The sequence below is a fragment of the Protopterus annectens genome, chromosome 11.part0 (genome assembly GCF_019279795.1).
Source record: "Protopterus annectens isolate FY-2018-M chromosome 11.part0, PAN1.0, whole genome shotgun sequence".
Taxonomy (NCBI): Eukaryota; Metazoa; Chordata; order Ceratodontiformes; family Protopteridae; genus Protopterus; species Protopterus annectens.
In genome coordinates, this window is record NC_056745.1 from 1,039,232,152 (window position 1) to 1,039,252,243 (window position 20,092).

Consider the following 20,092-nt stretch of genomic DNA (forward strand, 5'->3'; position numbering starts at 1 on the left):
TATGGACTTAAAAGATCAGATTCTTCTAAAAAATACTTAAAAAATAAGATAAATATAAATAACCTGTGATCAGTAAATACTGTTTAAAAAGGGAAGACAGAAATGTCAGTGTTCATCATAAGGATCAGAGCAGCAGTGAATTACTGCCGTTGTCCAGGATGCCAACCAGAAACCTGTCAGTAAGTGGATCATTCTCTGTGGCTATTCTTAAACTGCTCATTTTTTTTTTTGGAGTTCAAACACGTGAGTGGCACTGCTGGTTAAGCAACCTGTTGTAGTGACACAGCCCATAGAGGTGGTGATTTTAACTTTAGGGAGTAGAGTTTAGGATATGTTCCATCATAACCATGAAGAGGAAGAGACTCAGAATTTTTGGAAGGTCAGTAACATTTTCTGGTGTGAACTTGGCAGTAAAGATATCTGCAAATATGTTAGCAATATCTTTAGAGTCATAGTTGGTAATAACATTTCAGCAGATTGTTTAGTGTTATTTCTTGTCTGATTTACTTAAAAATAATTTCTTTTCTTGGCTCTAGATACTAATTTTAATTCATATATTCATGTTCCATATTGAATTTCCATATGATAACTTCTCAAACCATGTTTCTGTAATGACACATATTTCATTTCCCTCAAACACAGCTTTTTTTTGCCCTTAGGCTATGATTATTGCTAAGTCCCGCCTTCTTATCTGCAGAATCTAGTTTTGGGTGTCCTTTAATTTGACTTTGTTTAAAAAGGCACTAGGGAAGAAGAAGAAGAGTTTATTCAGTACTCTGATCCCTTTTGAGGAGATGTATAGCCCAACCCTTGTAAAATAAATGAGAGCCCAATAGATATCCCAGAAAGAGTGGTACTGAATTCATCTTATTGACAAGAAAACTTTGGCCAGATTTGGAAGTCATTGACTCTGTCTACATATGTAGGTACTGTCCTGGGACGAGTAAGGATAACACTAATTGCAAAGGATTTATCAGCCTGGTAAGGTTGCCCACAGGATCCTGCATATGTCTTTGTCATGGGAAGATTGGCTGGTATAGTGTCACTGGTTCTCATCAGAACGGTTATAAAATCAGAATTTTTATGAGAAGAGTTGATACCTTTAATGGTCTTAGTGACATTAATGATATCCTTGCTCTTCTCTCCAAGGAAGCAGTCCACTGCTACTGCCTCCTTTTCCAATTTTATGAATGAGCAGTCAGTGGGTTAATTACAGTCACCAGCTATGACTCTAATGGGTGGGACATTTATGCAAGACAGCCTGTTTTGATCCAGTAGCACATGGCAGTTAATTGACTGTGCAGTGACAGAGTTTGCAAATGAAACAGTTGAAATCAAGGCTTACTGACAGATATATTGTCTATAATTGTATCCCCCTGACTAGTTAACAAGATGTGAAAAATGTGGCAAAACATCTCAGTTGCCTGTACTAACAATGGAAGTACATACCTTAGCTCTGCACCTCAGAATATGTCAGCAGTTTTTAGTTCGTAGTGGTTGATTTCCCAACCTTAAATTTAGCTTAAAGGGAATACAACTGCAAGATCAGTATGTGCTAAGACTTTGTCACTGGCTGACAAATCTTTTGACATGAGAGCAAGCCTGTCCTGCGGCTAATCAGATGTGTTATGTGGTGCTGTCATGGTAAATGTGAGGTGCTGAAGTCAGGTACCTCTAAAGAGTTTTTCTATTTTCTAACTATGAGTCCTCTGTTTGATGCTTGGCTGTACATTTTTGCTTCTTATTCCACTACCTTTCTTACAAATGTCAGTATTTTGGTAGTAATACCCATCTAGATTTGTGTAGCTGAAATGTTTGTCAGTTTGAATTTGAATATCAAAATACTGACCCTGCATAATTAACTGCTAATGATTATAAACTTCTCATGGAAAATCTACATAATTTCCAAGTCTGATTGGCTGCATTTTATTTTTTTTATGTTCATGTTTTTATTTACAATTTGTTGACCAGGTTAGTCCCACTACTCCTATGGCCTCTTTTCAGGGGGAGACCCAGTTGCGCATTTATTTGGCATTTACCTTTGTCTTTATGCTGAAAGCCCATAAAAATCTCTTTCAAGTGAGTAAATGTCTTGTTTTTTGAAGTTGTCATATTCTTGAGGTGACATGCAGGGAGTGCAATTTTTTTTTTTTTTTTTTTTTTTTTTTTTTGGTTATTTATTCTGACCTTGGTGGAGAGAGTATTTTGTGCTTGTATGCCCTCACTTTGTTTCTAAAACCCTTCTTTTGAAAGCGGAAAAATACATGTGTTATTTTTAATGTAGGCATCCACAGAGAAACAAAGTCCATTCATAATATTAACTTTTAAGTTCTGACATACTGAAATATCAAGCGACAAGTAGAACTATTCATTATGTTTCCGTTGTTCATTTCTTACGTTTCTAGACAATTGTCAGTCTGATTCTGACAGTGAACTGTCCCTGGAAGAACACAGCAGCTCCTCTGCTTCATCACACTCATCAGACAGTGAAGAGGAAGGGCGGGAACTGAAACGTAAAAAGTGGAAAAAATCAGCTCCAAAAAATAATGAGACCTTACCATTACACAGCACACCCAAAGGTAATTGTTGCTGCAGAAAACTGGAATATTACTATAGAGCTGCAAAAATACCTATACTTAAACTTGGCACGTTCTGTTAAAGAGCTGGTCCACATAGGGTCTCTCACTCCATGGCAGGGCCTTATTTGTATTTTGCATGCTCTATAGATGTGTTTTAAAGAATCAGTGTTGTGTTAATTTAAAGCTGCAGTGTAATGGTTAAGCAAGTCAGTGTAACAGTAGAGAAGTTTCCTGGATGTTCTGAGATGTTAACACAAGTCCATTTTTTGTAAGTGACTAGGAAGGTAAGCAGTTTTTTCAGCTCTCTGCATGTTGAAAATCCGTAATTTTAAAATCATGGCTATTCTTACAAATTTTTTTAATATCTTTATTAAATCGTCACATTTTAAACTGTGACTAGGTCATATACATTAATACAAAATAAAACAAACCATAATTTCCATTATTGTCATGTAGTATACATATTTTCTTTTTAACACTTCACTCACTCCAATAGCCCCCCCACTTACTCTTCTTTTACTAAGCAATATTACATCAAAAGTTAACAATATCATATGAAATGAAGTGGGGGGCTTCACCCCCACACCCCCCCTTGTGGGGGGCTGTGACCCCCACATCCCCCCTAACCATATATTCTAACTCCAGGGTCGCACTACAGTGGGGAAGGGGGCATATTCCATTTTCTTGCTAATAATGCTTGTCAGTGAAATTAAGTGTCGGGCAAATGAAGTGTCAGGCAAATGAAATTTCAGTCAAATGGGGTCAGGCAAATGAAAGTTAGATCAAAAGAAGTAGACCCATATATATATATATATATATATATATATATATATATATATATACACACACACACACACACACACACACACACACACACAAATGTACATATCTACTAGTGTGTGTTTGTATATATGTGTTGGAAGTCTTTTGTTTCTTATCTTTGCATCCACATTAGTTCAAATACCTAGTTTTGAGAAAACAGTTACAAAACCTAAGTGACTGAAGTTAACAAATTGACATTGACCTTTAGACTGCTAGTTAATGCTACCTTTGCTTTGTTCATTTGAGGCTTAAAGATCGTGTGTAGCTGTTTTCACTTACCCAGAGACCTTTCAAAATGGTTACTGCCCTCACAGAGTCATGATTCATCTTTGGAATGTAATGACGCCAAGAAAAAGTAGTATTGCATTACTTTTTTATTTGTAGGTAAAATGGGTCCCTGTCAGTTCAGTGAACATCATTTTCAGTGCACTTATATCAAACATGTAATTCGTTGAACTGTTGATACTGATATCACGGTACACTGAGTATCAGGAAATTTGCCCTTTCTCCACTGTAGTGTGATCTCAGAGTTGGTATATATAATTAGCGAAGGCCCTACATGAGAGGACTTTGATGACCGGCATTTCCGATGAAATAATGTTCACAGAACTGATGGTACAATGTAGTAATATAGACCTGTTATTTTTATCAGGCATCATCCACTCAAGAATGCCTAATACTTAATAAATGCACAAAGCCGTGTTCATTAAATGTTAGTTTTATTAGAGTGGTCTTCTACTGCATAAGTTTTAATACTAGATCCAGTAGGTGGTCACAGTATTGACAAAAAAAAACGTAGCCATTTCGCTTTACAAACTATATGCCCTTTTAGCAGCGGAAATGAGTATGTTAGTGTTAAATGGTGGCATCAATATTTAATTCATACCATAATTCAACTTCTCATGGGCGGAAGCTTTCCTGACTCAGCTTCCGCCCTGAGTGCGAGCCACAAAAGAAGTCTCATCAGAACTGCACCCCAAGCAGATTACAGTGTTTGTCATGGCAGTGTTGTTTTTCAGTAGTCCTATTTTCACATAAAATTGTTGTTTTATGTAAAAGGTGGATTAGAGAAGCCACTAACCACCAGTGAACTTCTTGAAATGGCAAAAACTGAATGCAAGTGATGCATTCAGTTTCATCACTTCTAAGTGATTTTCCCTGTCTCCACTCCTGATGAAAAAGTAACTTAGTAACCTTAGTCTTTTACATTTTATCTGGATGCTTCAGACCTGCTGCACACAAGTATACCTAATATCATCCTTAATCAAACAATGAGCATCACTTGAGTAGATTCTTGTGCCCAATTACCCATGCATTTTAAGTGTTTCAGAGAATATGTGAAGAGTCTCTCAGTTCACTTAACTCATGTTTCCAGGAATCCCATTGGCCTGCAGCAGTGCAAGATGTACATCTGTCAGTAGTCTGTAATTTATCATATCTGCTGTGATCAGAATCATGGACAAACATTCACAACAACAGCAGGAGGTTCTCATGACACCAGTCACCCCAAGAGGTCACCAATGTCTTCAGAAAAAAGCAAAGCTGTTTTTTACGTAATTTCTTTGTCCTGTGAATCCTCGCTCGGTTAGTACTTGCATATGTAATTTGGGCATTTGTACTGTTCATTTTTAACAGGAGAATCTCATCCAGTTTTGTTACTGTTTAAATACAGAAGAACATTTTTGGTTGTAGCTGGAAGAACCAACCCAAAGCAGTGTTTTCTTTTTGTAGCAGCAGCATAAACCAACATAAAACACTGAAGTCTTATAGTATCAGGGAAGACCTAGTGCAAAGTACTGTATAAAGCATTTTAACAGAATATTCTCTAAATATCTTATTGGAGGGCAGCATACTTGGTGAAAAGATTGCCATACATACCTAAAACAGTAATGTGTAATTGATGCTGCTGCTTTCTGCAGTCTTTGAACTGTGGGGATGTGTTCTTGTAGAAAGTATGCTTTCCAAAACACAGAGTTTAGCAAATGCAATGAGTATCTGTTTAAAAGTGAGTTTTTGATAATGTTGTAGTAACTAAATATTTCTTTCAGACACTGTATCAAACCACGTCCAGCCATACTGGCCTACAGAGTGTCCAACAGCGAGTGACAGTGACCATGGTGGGACAGAAACACTGAAGGTGGAGACTAAACTTAATGTGGATTTTCACAGGGAAACCAAAGTAGATAATATGAATATCATATCCCAAGACAAAGTGAATGAAGTGCAAAGCAAGGAGAATGCAGCTGTACCACAACAGAATAACCAGCAACCAGAGCAAAGGAAAGGTAAATGTTTTACATCATCTTTAAAGGCAGTACTATTGTCAGTTGTTTTCTGAGTGTTAACACATGCATATATTATGGCATTCGTCCCATATAGCAGTATCACAGAGAGCTTAATGTCTTACAAGTGACAGTTTCTATAAAGTAGACAGTTGCAAGGTTCACAAGTGACTAATAAAAAACTGTTTTGGAAACAAGGTTAACATGGGGGGATTGGGATTGACAAAGTATCTTGGAGTGTGTGCTGATATATTTAACATTTTAAATATATTAGACTAAACATGTTATTTGTATTATATGTGTGTGTGTGTGTATACATATATATTATATATATATATATATATATATATATATATATACAATATGAATAAATAAATAAATAATCAAAATGAATAGGGTACATGATTTGTTTTTCTCCTTTTGCCTTTGGAATAGTAGCCTTTGGTATGTTTGAGCTGTATTGATAGGTTTATAGGTAAGCACTAGGCTAGCTGCCCTTGCATGCCTTTTTAAACCTAGACAGTTTTCCTTTTGGTGTTTGAGTTTACCAATCCCATTTGGCGTTTGATTGGTCTGACCCCTCTGTGTTACCCCTAGTGAGAATAACTGGGATGAAACCATAGATAATCTGAGGGGACCCATGCATGGAATAAAGCATTTAGGTTCATAGGTTGGTACTAGGCTATCAGCTCTAGGACCTATGCAAGCCTAGCCATAACAATTCCCTGGCTATTTCTTCCCACACTATTTACTTCCCTGTACCCCTGTCTAGCAGGACGACTGACATGATCCCTGGGGTGAATTTCCTTTCTCCCATCCAATCGTCAAGATTCCTTTTGAAGAGGGCCAAAAAGGTGCTCTGCTTGACATGTATGGGCAGTCCATTCCAGAATTTGGGGAGTCTCTGGGTGTGGAACCTATCCCTCCAGCATGTTTTGTTTATTGTGATGACAAGGTTTAGATCCCTGGAGCGTGTGGCTCTGAGGAATTGAGATTTCTTTAAGTGTAGCATGTGTAACAGCTCTGGGTTTGACACGGCCTTGTATGTTAAGCAGAGATCACCTCTGAGTAGACGATATGCGACAGAGTATAGCTGGAGTTTTTTAAGGCGGTCAGCGTAGGGCATCTGCTTTAGGCCTGTGATTCTTTTAGTGAGGTATTTCTGCAGCCTTTCCAGCTGTTGCAGATGTCTTGAGAGGTACATACCAAACAGGGCATTGTATTCTATAATGGGTCTAATGAGAGATGAGTACAGTGGGACATTGACCTCCTTTTTTCTGAATGAAAAGCCCTTTGTGATGAGGTGTGCCACATAGAAGGATTTCCTGACTGTTTTGGCGATTTGGTTATCGAAGGTGAGACCACACCTGTGTCCCTAAGTCTCTTATCACATTTTCAGTGTGTAGTGTAGTGCCACCTATGTGGTAATTCACGGGTGCATGTTTTTTTCCCAAAGGGGATAACTATACATTTCTTGGTATTGAGCTTGAGCCCATGGCTCTGCCACCAAGCATCTGTTTCTGTATGGCCATTTTTGTAGAGTTTCCACATCATTTGGGGATTCAATAATGGCTCCCATTTTGCAGTCATCTGTGAACTTTGTTAGCCAGAGTCCCTTAGTGTTGGCCTGTACTTCAGAGAAATAAGAGCTGTCCCAGGACTGAACCCTGATGTACTCCACTTGTCACTTGTCTGGAGCTGGATTTTGAGTCGGCTACTTTTACAGTGTGGTTTCTGTCAGTAAGCCAGTTGGCAACCCATCAAGTGACGTAGGGATTAATGCCCAGCTTAGCAAGTCTGTCTATGATTCCAGAGTGGGGGATGGTGTCAAAGGCCTTGGCGAGGTCCAGATAGGCTGTGTGGACCACCTTACCCTCGTCCATGGCTCTGGCGGCTGATTCGAAGAAGTCAGTCAGGTTCAGGAGACAAGATCGGCCCCTCATGAACCCAAACAGGGCGGGGTCCAGTGTTTGAAGTTTGCCAATGTCTTTGTTTATAAGTTTCATGATACTACGTTCCATGGCCTTGCAGATCACGCTCGTCAGACTGATGGGGTGGTAGTTCACAAGTGTTTAGTTTAGGAGCTGTCTCTCTCCATTACTAGTACAGTGGGCAGTCCTGAAGTAAATGTATTCTCATATATAAGAACATTAACATGTTCACTGTTTTAAACTTTTGTATTGCTTTTTCCTGTGTAACTTGATGGTATGAAAATAAGGTATATATCCTACTGGTAATTTCCATGATAAAAAACATATAAACCACACCATACAGTCAGACTTGAACCAAAAGGTGGAATTAGGTAAGGACCATGAAAGTCAGAAAAGTTGATTAGAAGTGAAAGTTATCTGCCACTTTCTGGCCTCATAGCAGTGCAGCTTTCAGAAGCATCTGGGAGAGGAAAAAAGTCTTATTTATAATTTCTTGAAGGCTTTGTGGCAAGTCTTTGTGGAACCCTTTTATTTCAAAGGAAAGCCTTCTTGTTGACAGCTTTGGCCTCAGAATGCCCTAGCCTTGTGTCATATGGGTAACGCTGCCATTATTTGACAAGGAATGGAATGTTTGCTTTTAGTTACAGTCAAAACACTGACCTAGTGGATGTCAAAACTCACTGTTCATGCAACACTTCTGTCTTCTGGCCATTGTCCTGTGTTGGCTGTATCAGTTTCTGATCTGAGAAAACAGAAACAAAAAGCATGCACGAACCTACTCCCTTTAACCATGAACCCCACCACCACCACACACACACACACACACACACACACACACACACACACACACACACACAAACACAAACTGAACTGGAGGTACTCCTAATAATAATAATAACTGGGGAACACTGTTGCAGTGTTTTAAAACTGATTGGGACTTTAATTTCTTTTTCTTCCCCTTAAGCAACCATTGCTGTAATGTAGAACAGGCAGGCTATTACCTTCTTCATATGACACTGGGAAACTACTGATTCTGTGCTTGTATTTTAAACTTGTTTCCTGCCATCTTCTGGATTTTGGTTTGGCCACGCTCACTGTTACCTGCTTATGTGCATTAAAAGCTTTACAGTAAACGGCTTTTCTAAAATACAATTAAAATGTCAAGCTTTGTTTCTTTAAAAAAGATTTTATTTTTAATGAAAGTACATAAAAATTATTTTGTAAGTACTATCTTGTATACAGAACTGTTTTTAGTAAAGCACATCTTCAGAAAAATTAACAAAAAAAATTAACAATGAATATGTAATACTAATAGTAGCAAATGAATGACTTTACTGCATTTACATTGCAATACTATGATGCTTAGACATAAATTAAAATCTGCAAATAGATACCTGTCATATCTATATGAGACTGTGAGCAGGAAAATAAATAACTGAACAGTACCTGCACAATATGTAAGCTTAAAGAATTTTTTTTTTTTGCAAGTGAGCTACACTTCAGAATTCCTCCTCAAAGTGAGCGCTTCACCCCTACACTGCTGTAAACTATATGTACTAAATCTGAGGTCAGACTTCCTCAAAGTAGTAGGAATTCTGATAGTAAATTGAGTATTCCCTGTGCCTGCAAAGGAGTGTCACCTACCTCAGAATAAGTATATTTAATTACTGGAACTGAGGTGGAAAGCCACCTGTAAACAATACTGTTGCTTTATTGTCTGTAGTTTAATTTTACTGTTTCTTTTCTTTACAGCAAATCATATTCCTTTATATATGATTCATAATTTTCAGTTTAACATTTTAAAATATGACTAGGTGAAACTTTGGTCTTCTGTGATCAATTTTTGAAATTTGACTAGAAACTCAGTTTACTTCTGTACCCCTTAAATACATGCATATGCAGTGCAACAGCTCTTTCTCTTACAAAATCAAGCAATTCACTCTGTGTAAAATTCTGAAGTGCAAGGGTTTCCTTTTCAGTATAGAAGGGGAATGTGTACCTTCGTGCTGTGTGATGATTTAAGTTCTGTGAAATAATGTAAGCTTTTAGCAGTTATGCATCTACTAGAAAAGCTGCCAAGTTTTTTTTTTTTTTTTTTATTTTATTTTTTTTTGCGGAGGGGGCTCTAACTCTCTGCAGGTGACCATCAGCTCACACTTGCAGATTCTGTCCTTATTCGCAAGGAATTACTAGACCCACCTTAGCCTCCAACACCCTAATCTGAAACGGCACCAAGGAAAGAAGTGACAACACCTTTTCACATGGTCCCTCTTTGTAGTTAAGGAATATGATTTGCTGTAAAGAAAAGAAACAGTAAAATTAAGTTTTAGATATTTTTGTGTTGGTCTCCTGCTCAGGAGTTCAATGATCCTGAGTCAGTGTCATATGGCTGATGGGAAGTGTTTTTTCATTTATGACCTACATTCGCCACTACATGCATGCACCCATAACATCTTCAGGATAAACTTGCAGTGGCGTATCCCACCTTCGCAGTGACTCAATCACTGCCCGACCTCCCCTAAGACAATACCACTTACCTTCACTGGAGCTCTACCACAGGTTGTGCACGCATGTTGAGTCCGCTCCAAGATGGGCACAACAATCCTCATGTATCCGTGCCTCAGATGCATGCAGTGCTAATTAAACACATCACCATGGCCATAGTAATGGCTTTATGCCTCTGTGCCATGGCACACTGACTAATGCTGGAGACTGCTAAGACTTAAGTTTAATTGAGGCAATGCAGAATAGGAGGGGGGTACTGATGATCTAGTATGTTCAAGTCCATACTCTTTAACCATCTTGGACTTTTACCACAGGTTCAGTTCAGCTAGACATCAAAAACATTTCCAAGTCTAGCTTCTTCCTTCTTTCCATAATGCTTTGCACCTGCCTTTCTTCATATTTTGTCTGCTACTTTAACAAAGCTTCAGTACTGAAAACCAACAGATCTTGCTGAATTCACAGTTTCCTTTCATTTTTTCTTCCCTTTTGTGTTATTTTCATGCTTGCTGTTTGAGATTGTGGTCAGACCTAGTATTTTTTATACTTCTGCTATCCTTTGGTAGCATTTGTACATATTTTGTGTTGATCCTCCCTGGTTTCCTTTTATGGTTTTAAATAGCTTGTAGTTATCTCTCGCAATTTCTCCAGCCGGAGGTGTCACATTAGGGTTGTAATAAAATTACAAGATTCATAATTAACATTTAATTAAAACTTTTCCTCTAGGCTTGGAGATTTCATCCCGTTTATCAGTTGTACTCTTCCAGCGATTCATATATTAAAAGTTGTCACGAGCCAAGTCCACTTAGGATATGGAAGCAGGAGACACTGATGTGAAAGATGGCTGGGATTTTTCCCCTTTTTTGTCATATGACAAGCAGTCTGGAGCAACTTGTCTGAACAAAACCTCATCACTCACTCTCTTGAGTAGAGTTGTACTTCTGGCTTTACCTTTGCTTGGCTGTACTGTAAAAAGCAACAATAATGAAGCATGTGTTTTTGGTGAGGGGAAAGCCCATGTACAGCCCCCACCTATATCTCCCTTTCTTAAATAAACCAAGTTTCATGTGTAGGACTGTAGAGAATGTACAAACACCTCTGTGAAAAAGTTTTTACCAACCTATCTGAAGCATTTCCCTATACTTACCCTATTCAGACTCCACTTACAGTACACTAAAACTGAGAAACCTATCGACTACTTAACTACCCTCAAAATCCATCTAATGCAGCATGTAACATAAACATCAAGCATACACACAGAATAAACATACAAAAAGTCAGATGGAAATAGACAAAACCAGTGACAGTGAAATATGATTATAATACCGCTGTTGTCAATAGCTGCTGATAATTTCACCTACATAAATAGGTGTGTCTTTTTATATTTATGTGCACTGGATATAAGAAGTGTACACACCTGTTAAAATGCCAGGTTTTTGTGATAAAAAATGACACGATAAATAATTTCAAAACGTTTCCCACCTTTCATATGATCTGTAACCTCTACAACTCAATTGAAAAACAAACAAATCTGTTAGGGGGAAAAATATAAAAAATAAAAAAACATGCAATAAGCTGGTTGCATAAATTTGCACACCCTTAAACTAATACGTTGTTGAAGCACCTTTTGATTTAATTACAGCATTCAGTCTTCTTGGGTAGGAGTCTATCAGCATGGCACATTTTGACTTGGCAATATCTGCCCACTCTTCCTTGCAAAAGTGCTCCAAATCTGTCCGATTGCGAGGGCATCTCTTGTGCACAGACCTGTTCGGGTCACCCTACAGATTTTCTATTGGATTTAGGTCTGGGCTCTGGCTGGGCCATTCCAAAACTTTAATTTTCTTCTGGTGAAGCCATTCTTTGTTTATTTGGATGTATGCTTAGAGTCATTGTCATGTTGAAAGGTGAAATTCCTCTTCATCTTCAGCTTTCTAGCAGACTCCTGCAGGTTTTGGGTCAAAAGTGACTGGTATTTGGAACTGTTCATAATTCACTTCACCTTGACTAAAGCCCCAGTTCCACCTGAAGAAAAGCAACCCCAGAGCATGATACTGCCACCACCATGCTTCACCATGAGGATGGTGTTCTTTTGGTGATGCGAAGTGTTTTTGCGCCAAACGTACCTTTTGGAATTGTAGCCAGAAAGTTCAGCCTTGGTCTCATCACACCATAACACATTTTCTCACGTTTTTGGGAGACTTGATGTATTGTTTTGCAAATTTTAGCCGGGCCTGGATGTTTTTCTGTGCAAGAAAAAGCTTCTGTCTTGCAGCCCTACCCCATAGTCCAGACATGGAGAATATGGGAGATTGTTTTCATATGTAATACACAACCAGTACTTGCCAGAAGCTCCTTTAGTGTTGCTGTAGGTATCTTGGCAGCCTCCCTGACCAGTTTTTGTCTTGTCTTTTCATCAGTTTTGGAGGGACATCCAGTTCTTTGCAACGTCACTGTTGTCCCATATTTTCTCCACTTTTTGATGACTGTCTTTGCTGTGTTCCATGGTATATCCAGTGGTGTGGAAATTTTTTTGTACCCTTCTCCTGACTGATACCTTTCAACAGTGAGATCCCTTTGATGCTTTGTAAGCTCTCAGCGAACCATGGCTTTTGCTGTAGGAGGCAACTGAGTAAATGTCAGGAAAATCCTGCAAGGACAGCTGAACTTTATTTGGGGTTAATCAGAGTCTCTCTAATTGATGACAAGTATATACCCAAGAAGACTGCATGCTGTAATTAAAGCAAAATGTGCTTCAACAAAGTAGTAGTTTAAAGGTGTGCACACTTATGCAACCAGCTTATTGTAAGTTTTTTATTTTTTTATATTTTTTCCCCTAAAAGATTGGTTTGTTTTTCAATTGAATTGTATAGGTTATAGGTCACATTAAATGTGGGAAAAGTTTTGAAATGATTTATTGTGGCCTCATTTTTTATACCACAAAAACCTGGCATTTTTAACAGGAGTGCGTACACTTTTTATATCCACTGTATATGTGTGTGTGTGTGTGTGTATATATATATATATATATATATATATATATATATATATATATATGTGTGTGTGTGTGTGTGTATATATATATATATATATGTATATATATATATATATATATATATATATATATATATATATATATATATATATATACACATAATACACACACATATATACTTATAAATATATGTATATGTATACATATAAATATATTCTCACAGACACACACACACACGTAAATATGTATAAAACACATGCATACATACATACATACACACATAAATGCATTATATAATGGCTCCAAAGATGCACTGAGGAATGTCACCAGCTGCGCAGTTGTCAAGAAAAATGTACAGTCCCAAGAAACAAAACTACAACAAGAATTGTTGAGCTTCCTTTGTTTTGAAAATGAAGCTGTCACTAGAGGACAATAGCTAATCAATAGTAGTGACCGATGGTGTGTTCAGTGAGCAGGGATTCAATCAGAGCGACCTTATAACCCGCAATTACAGTTAAATCCTCATTCGTTGTCAATAATCACAATCTGTGGTCCTTGTCATTATTGGACTTCAGCAGATTATTCGGACCTGTTTGCCAAGAGTGGATGTACACTGTTCCATTCCTGGTAGGATGGATGCTGACAACACTGATGAAGGCCAGGTTAATTCCATACCCAAAACCGGTCTGTTATTTCTTGCTGTTTTTAATAAGTTATTAACACAGCTCACAGTTGCTGGCTTCTGTTTTTGGCTTACTATGTTGGATTGAGCCGTGCAATCACTTCTGTGCAGGGGAACCTTTTTTAGGATTCATGCTGCCCAAGACATCTAAGGACATTACATACCTTTTATTATTCAGTCTCATCGGGCTAAAAAACACTTGTCCCTGTAAGAAGTTGGATACAAACACATGGGGTCACATTACTTGTTGGCATGATGGAGTCTGTTTTGTTATTGAAATTGACAAATCACATCACCAGCTAACAGCAGTCATACATCACTGTCCACAGAATTGAGAAAGTGCTTTCAGTCTGCCAAAACCTTCTGTGTATGTAGTCACAGAAATGCAAACACAGTTTCTTATCCCACTTTCAGTCACTTGTCAGTGGCATTCCCCGTTAATACTAAATTAAAGCACATTGCACATTATTATGTGGTTACAAATTGGCACATTTCTTACTCATATTTCCTACTGTCCACTCCTATTATTTTAGTTTTTTTTTTTATTTAATTGTACTTCAGTTTTTCTCCAAGCAAACTTCTGCTAGTAACTATGCTTCTTAACTGAAAGAACAAATCTACCATTGTTGAGATTGTTATGGAGCTATTGTCTTTTGGTCATTTATATTCTTTTTATTGAGAAGTTTGAAACAACAACAACAAGAGAGATTAGGCAACACTAAGTTAATGGCATTAAGTTTTAATAATACAGTAGTACATTAAAATAAGGAGCAAACTGTTCATATTATACACATTGAGGCTTTATCTATTTTGAAGTCTGTGTTGTAAATACGGCCTCCTCATTTTAGTGGTGAGTTGTATGGATCACTTAGCATAACTCAGCTATGTATGTAAAACTTCTGATGTCATAGTTGATATGCAGATTGAGCTAGCCTCCCACATTCAGTGAGAAACACGACAAAGTCCTCCTTTCTTTTTGCCCCCCGGCAGTTTACAGACTTATTCTACATTCCATTCTGTTGTAGTGATGTATAGAGTTGCAGATGAGTTCATGTTTTGCTAGACGACTTCTGCTGTCTATGCTTTAACTAAATGCATAACTGAAAGGTGACGCAGCATTGAGTTGAAACATTATCATACTAGAAATAAGTTGGTCTTTGTTTCACTAACACTTGGCATTCATCACTTTAGTAGTGTGGGTTGTTGGCAGGCGGGCATTTACCATTGACACTTGGTAATGAATTTTCTTTTCATTGATCTGCCTGAAGCCAGGTCAAATTTTTTTATGCAGAGCAGGGGCCAAAAAGCACTTTAAAACATTAGCACAAAAAAGTTGCAGCCTTTGGAATGTAATAAATGGAATGAAAATGGCAAATGCCTGTGCTCTGGCTGTTTTACAACTGTTATTTCAAAATGTATTTGTGGCCTTCTGCATAATGGCTGCATCATTCACTATCTCAATAATTAATATTGAATCACCAGTAGCCAGTATTACAAGTTATTTACACTTCTTTTTTCTTGATTAGCCACAGCTGGTAAGTACATTGCAAGAGTTCTGTACTACTTTGTTTCAGGACACAGTGTAAATGGCAGGTTTGTGGCAGGTGGTAGTGGTTCTGTGTCTGATAATGGGACATATTTAAACCAACATTTAGCTTATGAAACATGTCATTCAGTTGACAGAGAGTGCTGAGTAATCGGAGAAGTGTGAGCGAAACAACTTTCTCTGACAGTGGAGTTCTCTTTTCTCCACTATTGTGTGATGTTAGAGTAGGTATAGCTATGTTTGATGGGAGTGGAGGATGCAGGAGGCTTGCCTCGTTGCAAAAAAGAAAAAAAATTATCTCAGAAGTTTCCCAAAAATTGTTTCAGACTTTTTTTTAATTGATTGCCAAGAGTTATTGATTGATTAATATAAATCCTTAGTTTACATCCCTAAGGTGCATAGGTTTAAGCCAGCAGTATCTTTCTGATGCTTTGCTGATGTACTATTTGCATAAATGGCAGACATTTTTGGTGATCACTTAAGGGTATGCCAAGCCGTGTTGAAAATATAATTCTAGGTGCATTAGTATGTGGAAAGAGCAGATCAGCCTTCCTTTGTAAGTTATAACTTCCCGCATTGTGCTACTGTACATGAAGTTCAGTTGCTTGTTAACACTGGCCATTTCGTGAACATAGATCTGTGGTTTAGTATTGTGGCATGTCTTGGGTGACTAACAGTAAATTAATTTTCATCTCACACATGCACATTCAATTTAATCACAGTTGATTGAAGATTTGTTATTGTTTGCAAACCTTTATTTGATTTTTTTTGTTATTTATACTCAAATTACTTGGAACTGAAATAATTATTGAGGGATTAGTTGGGCACAGGTACCAATACAACATTGATTAACAACAAGAAGGTCATCCAGACAACTCTTAAGGGTCTAATAGATTTGTTTGACTGGATCACCAAAGTAAAATACAGCAAACAGGTTCAAATTTTGTTACAGCCCACCTTGATTTTAGCAAGGCATTTGAGATTGTGTAACTCAAAATATGATGCAAGTTAACCAGCCTAGGTTAAAAAGTATTTGAATAACTAGGTATTCTGCCTAATATGAAATTAAATTCACAGTAAAGTATGGTTACAATAATGTCTGAAACTTATACCCAATAACCATCTCCTCACCTCTTGACCATTAGTAATACTATTTTTTGGGAGCTGCCATAAAGAGATGTAACCTTGCCCTGCAGTGCTTTAGTTTTAATACCCTAGAAGTACTTGCCTTATCACAGAACTTGTAGTCTCATTCTTATCATTTGCAATTAATCTAGATGCACAATGTCTCCCTTCCTTAATCCAGGGGCATTGAGTGCCTCTTCCCACTCATTTATAGCTCTCTAGTCTTTCACGTAGCAATGAGTTGATCTTGCTGAAGTGCAGGTAAATGAAATCTGCTGTGCGTCCTCCACTGAATTCCTGTGTTGCAAGTTGTAACACAAGGTCATGCCAACCTTGACGATGTGCTGGATAGCATCCTGTAGGTTATCGTTCATTAGATAAAAAAGCGTCAGTTTGCCCATCATGACCTTGTGCACCAACTTGTCAACTGCTGATTAGACTAATCTTATGGCACTTCTGTAGACCCTATGTGTTCCACCATGTGTGACAGAGCTGCATTAATTGCCTTCCTCAGGTGAGACTACCATATCCATAGAGATGCGCTAAGTATATCAACCAGTGGAGCAAATGATCCTGCTAGCTTATTGCAGTCTGCCCTTACAAGTACACATCACTAAAGAAATCCAGTATATTTAAATAGTACAACCCTTCCTTAATAAAAAGCCTTAGCATTTAAGACTGTAACATTGAATTAAAGACATTACTTCAGATTTCCTTTTATTGCATTTTCCTCTTTTTTTAATACAAGAAAAAAAATAAAACAGAAATATATATAATGACAAGGTACATGGAATGCTAATTTGCAATAAACATAAGATGTACAGAATATATACCATCAGTGTTCAGTTATCGATATGCAGAATTAGCTAACATTCAAACTGTTCACATTAAAGTGTAAGACAAAATCTACTCAGATATTTTAATCATAATAGAAACTGATATTACAACAGTTTCATCAAAATATTTCTAGCATACCTAACTTTAATTGTATCTTGTAATAACTATGTACACTATAAACAGTTGATGTCACCTCAAAATGTTCATTATATTAACACTTCCTAGACCTTTCCAATTTTAAGATGGGTACAAGTTTTGAAATATTTATTTTCTTTTATTTTTCCTTATTTGCTTAGAGTAATAGTGATGTTGTAGTCCCTTGTTCCTAGACCATTCAATGTACCTTTAAGAAACAGCTTAGTTGGAGCAGCTATGTAAACCTTACATTCAGTTCAGATCTACTTTATTTAATCCATTTGTTTTCAATGTGTTCGTTTAAATGAACATTATTTCCATCTTCAACCAATAGCTTTCTTTTTGGTATCTTAAAGTTCTGGATTTACTTAGGCATGTTGAGATTCTGAAATTGTGAACTGTTTGGCGTTCTGAGTCAAGAATGGTAAGAAATACAGACAGCAAAAGAGGTGGATCACATTGCTGTTGTCCAATTGCAGTTAACTTCTATTTATAAACAAATTTTCCTTTTTCTTGCTTTGTATCTGACTAAAATATAAGCCAGTCACTGTTTTTTTTTTTTGAGTGTTACTTTTGCTGTAGTGACTTTTCTTATTGAACCGTAATATTTTAATTTTTCTTATCGCATTGTCTTGATGTTCAACTGTGTTATCACATGTTAATGTTGAACAACTATATTACTTTATTAATTAGATATTTGTGTAATCTTTGCTCTGATTTGCTGTAGTGTAATCTTTTTTCAGGTTGTGCTTGAAAAAAGGTCTTTGAACCAGTGTGCCTGTCCGATTAACAAATGTGAACTGAAATGAAATAGGTAAAGTCTACAGTGTCTTAAAACCAGAAGAAATAAGTTTACTAAAGCATGAAGAAAAAAAGTTTAGCTGACAGTTTGTTAGCTTAAGACTGCACATACTGATGCAAAAGAGGAGACTGTGGTATATGTATGCTGTCTGATATATATAGTGATATTAAGTGTCATAGTGTCATTGGGCAGCAGTGGATGACTTAATAAAGAGTATGTTATGACTAGTTAGAAGTAATATCACATGATTTTGTTGTTGGTTAGCATTTATTTACTGAGTGACCCCTTCTCAGCAGAGGCCTGTGGCAAAAAATCTAGCATGTTCTATAACACAAAGTTTCAGTAGCACAAGTTTTTCATTCAATGTACAATATATACATAAAGAAGAGTTTTGAGAAAAAAAGAATGTACATACTGTAGCATAACTAGGAATTTATAATAAAATAAATGCTTATATAGTATACTAAATGCACAATGCTTATACAGTGTTCACATTAGTAATTCAAGTCTTCAATATATAAAAAAAAGAAAATCAAGTGAAATACCTAGGTATAAAAATATAAAGCATCATTGATAATGAAATATCAATACATGTAAAATCAAGAAACCACAGCAGTTGTGTAAGTTTTGTTACAAATAGTGGTGATAAAAAATAAGGTGAGAATTTAACAAGAAACCATTAATATAGATGAGTAAAATCTGGTAAAATTTCTAATAGTTCATGATTTGGCGGACTTGAATGAAAGCAGAATAGCGAGACAAATATGTATATTTCTATAACTGTTAAGGGAGCCATATTTGATATAAACATAGATGTTAAGTTGTCCATCTTGCCTTTGTTCTTGCTGTTTGGGTTCGGAGCCGATCCTCGGCTCCGACTCGGCCATCTTGTATAGCTCGAGAGCTGTTTACTGGCTTGAGGCTACCCCTTATCCCAAAATGCCCAGCGTCAGCTACCCAGATCTCGTTTGCCGCTTCAGCTGCAAGGTTGCTTCATTACTGGCTCAGGCTTAGTATAGTTTTTTTCTATTATTACAATTGTTGTTTATTCTTAAAAATTTGTCAAGTTTTTTTATCAAGTTTTTGTCTAGATATATTACTTTATCCCTTATCTCTTTCTTGTTTGTTGTAGCTTTGTTGGCCGTCGCTCCATAACTCGCAGGCCTTCTGTTTCCCCTGAACTCATTTAAATTAGAGAACCCCCCCCCGCTTAGGACAGCCATTTAAATTAGAGGCTCTCCTTTCTGTTCCTTAACTGTAAAAAAAAAAAAAAAAAAAATAGTTTTTTTTAGTTTTGTAGTATAGCATTTTCTTATTGTTGATAGGAAAATGTCTAAAGATACCAAGGTATCTGGCTTCAAAAAGTGTAACTCATGCTGTCAGAAAATGTCTCTGACAGATTGGCACACTAGTTGTGCATATTGTTTGGGAGCTGTTCACTTGCAGGACTCCTGTTCTATATGTCACGCTTTTAGTCTAAGAGTCCTGCAGGAGCGCTAAAACAAATTAATCTTTCGGGGATTATTGACGCCTCAGGATTCTCCGGCTAAAAGTACTCAACCAGCGAAATCCCCTAAGTCTGTCAAGCCATCAGCTCCACCTTAGGAGCCGACTCCTTTACTTGACCAACCAAGTATGTCGGTGCCGGCTGGCACTGACAAGGCAACTCCACCATCGGCTCCATCTGCTATTTCGGAGCCGTCTCAGAGCCATAAGAGACTGAGATCTCCGTCCTTGGAGTCCATCCACTCGGCACCTCAGTCACCCTTGTTACAGAGTGAACGTAGCTATCATTATTCTCACTCCTCTCGATCCTCTAGATTATCAGATCATGATGTGGAGAGAGTAGTAAGT

The 20,092-nt window shown here is 37.3% G+C and overlaps 1 protein-coding gene across 1 annotated transcript in view; it reads left to right on the plus strand.

Moving 5' to 3' along the window:
* Window positions 1-20,092, plus strand: part of CELSR1 (cadherin EGF LAG seven-pass G-type receptor 1) — a 2,549,932-nt gene that overhangs the window by 2,490,704 nt on the left and 39,136 nt on the right. Inside the window, exons 32-33 of the mRNA XM_044088384.1 lie at window positions 2,406-2,579; window positions 5,450-5,686. Of these exons, the coding sequence (XP_043944319.1) occupies window positions 2,406-2,579; window positions 5,450-5,686 (411 nt within the window). The remainder of the gene's footprint in view (window positions 1-2,405; window positions 2,580-5,449; window positions 5,687-20,092) is intronic.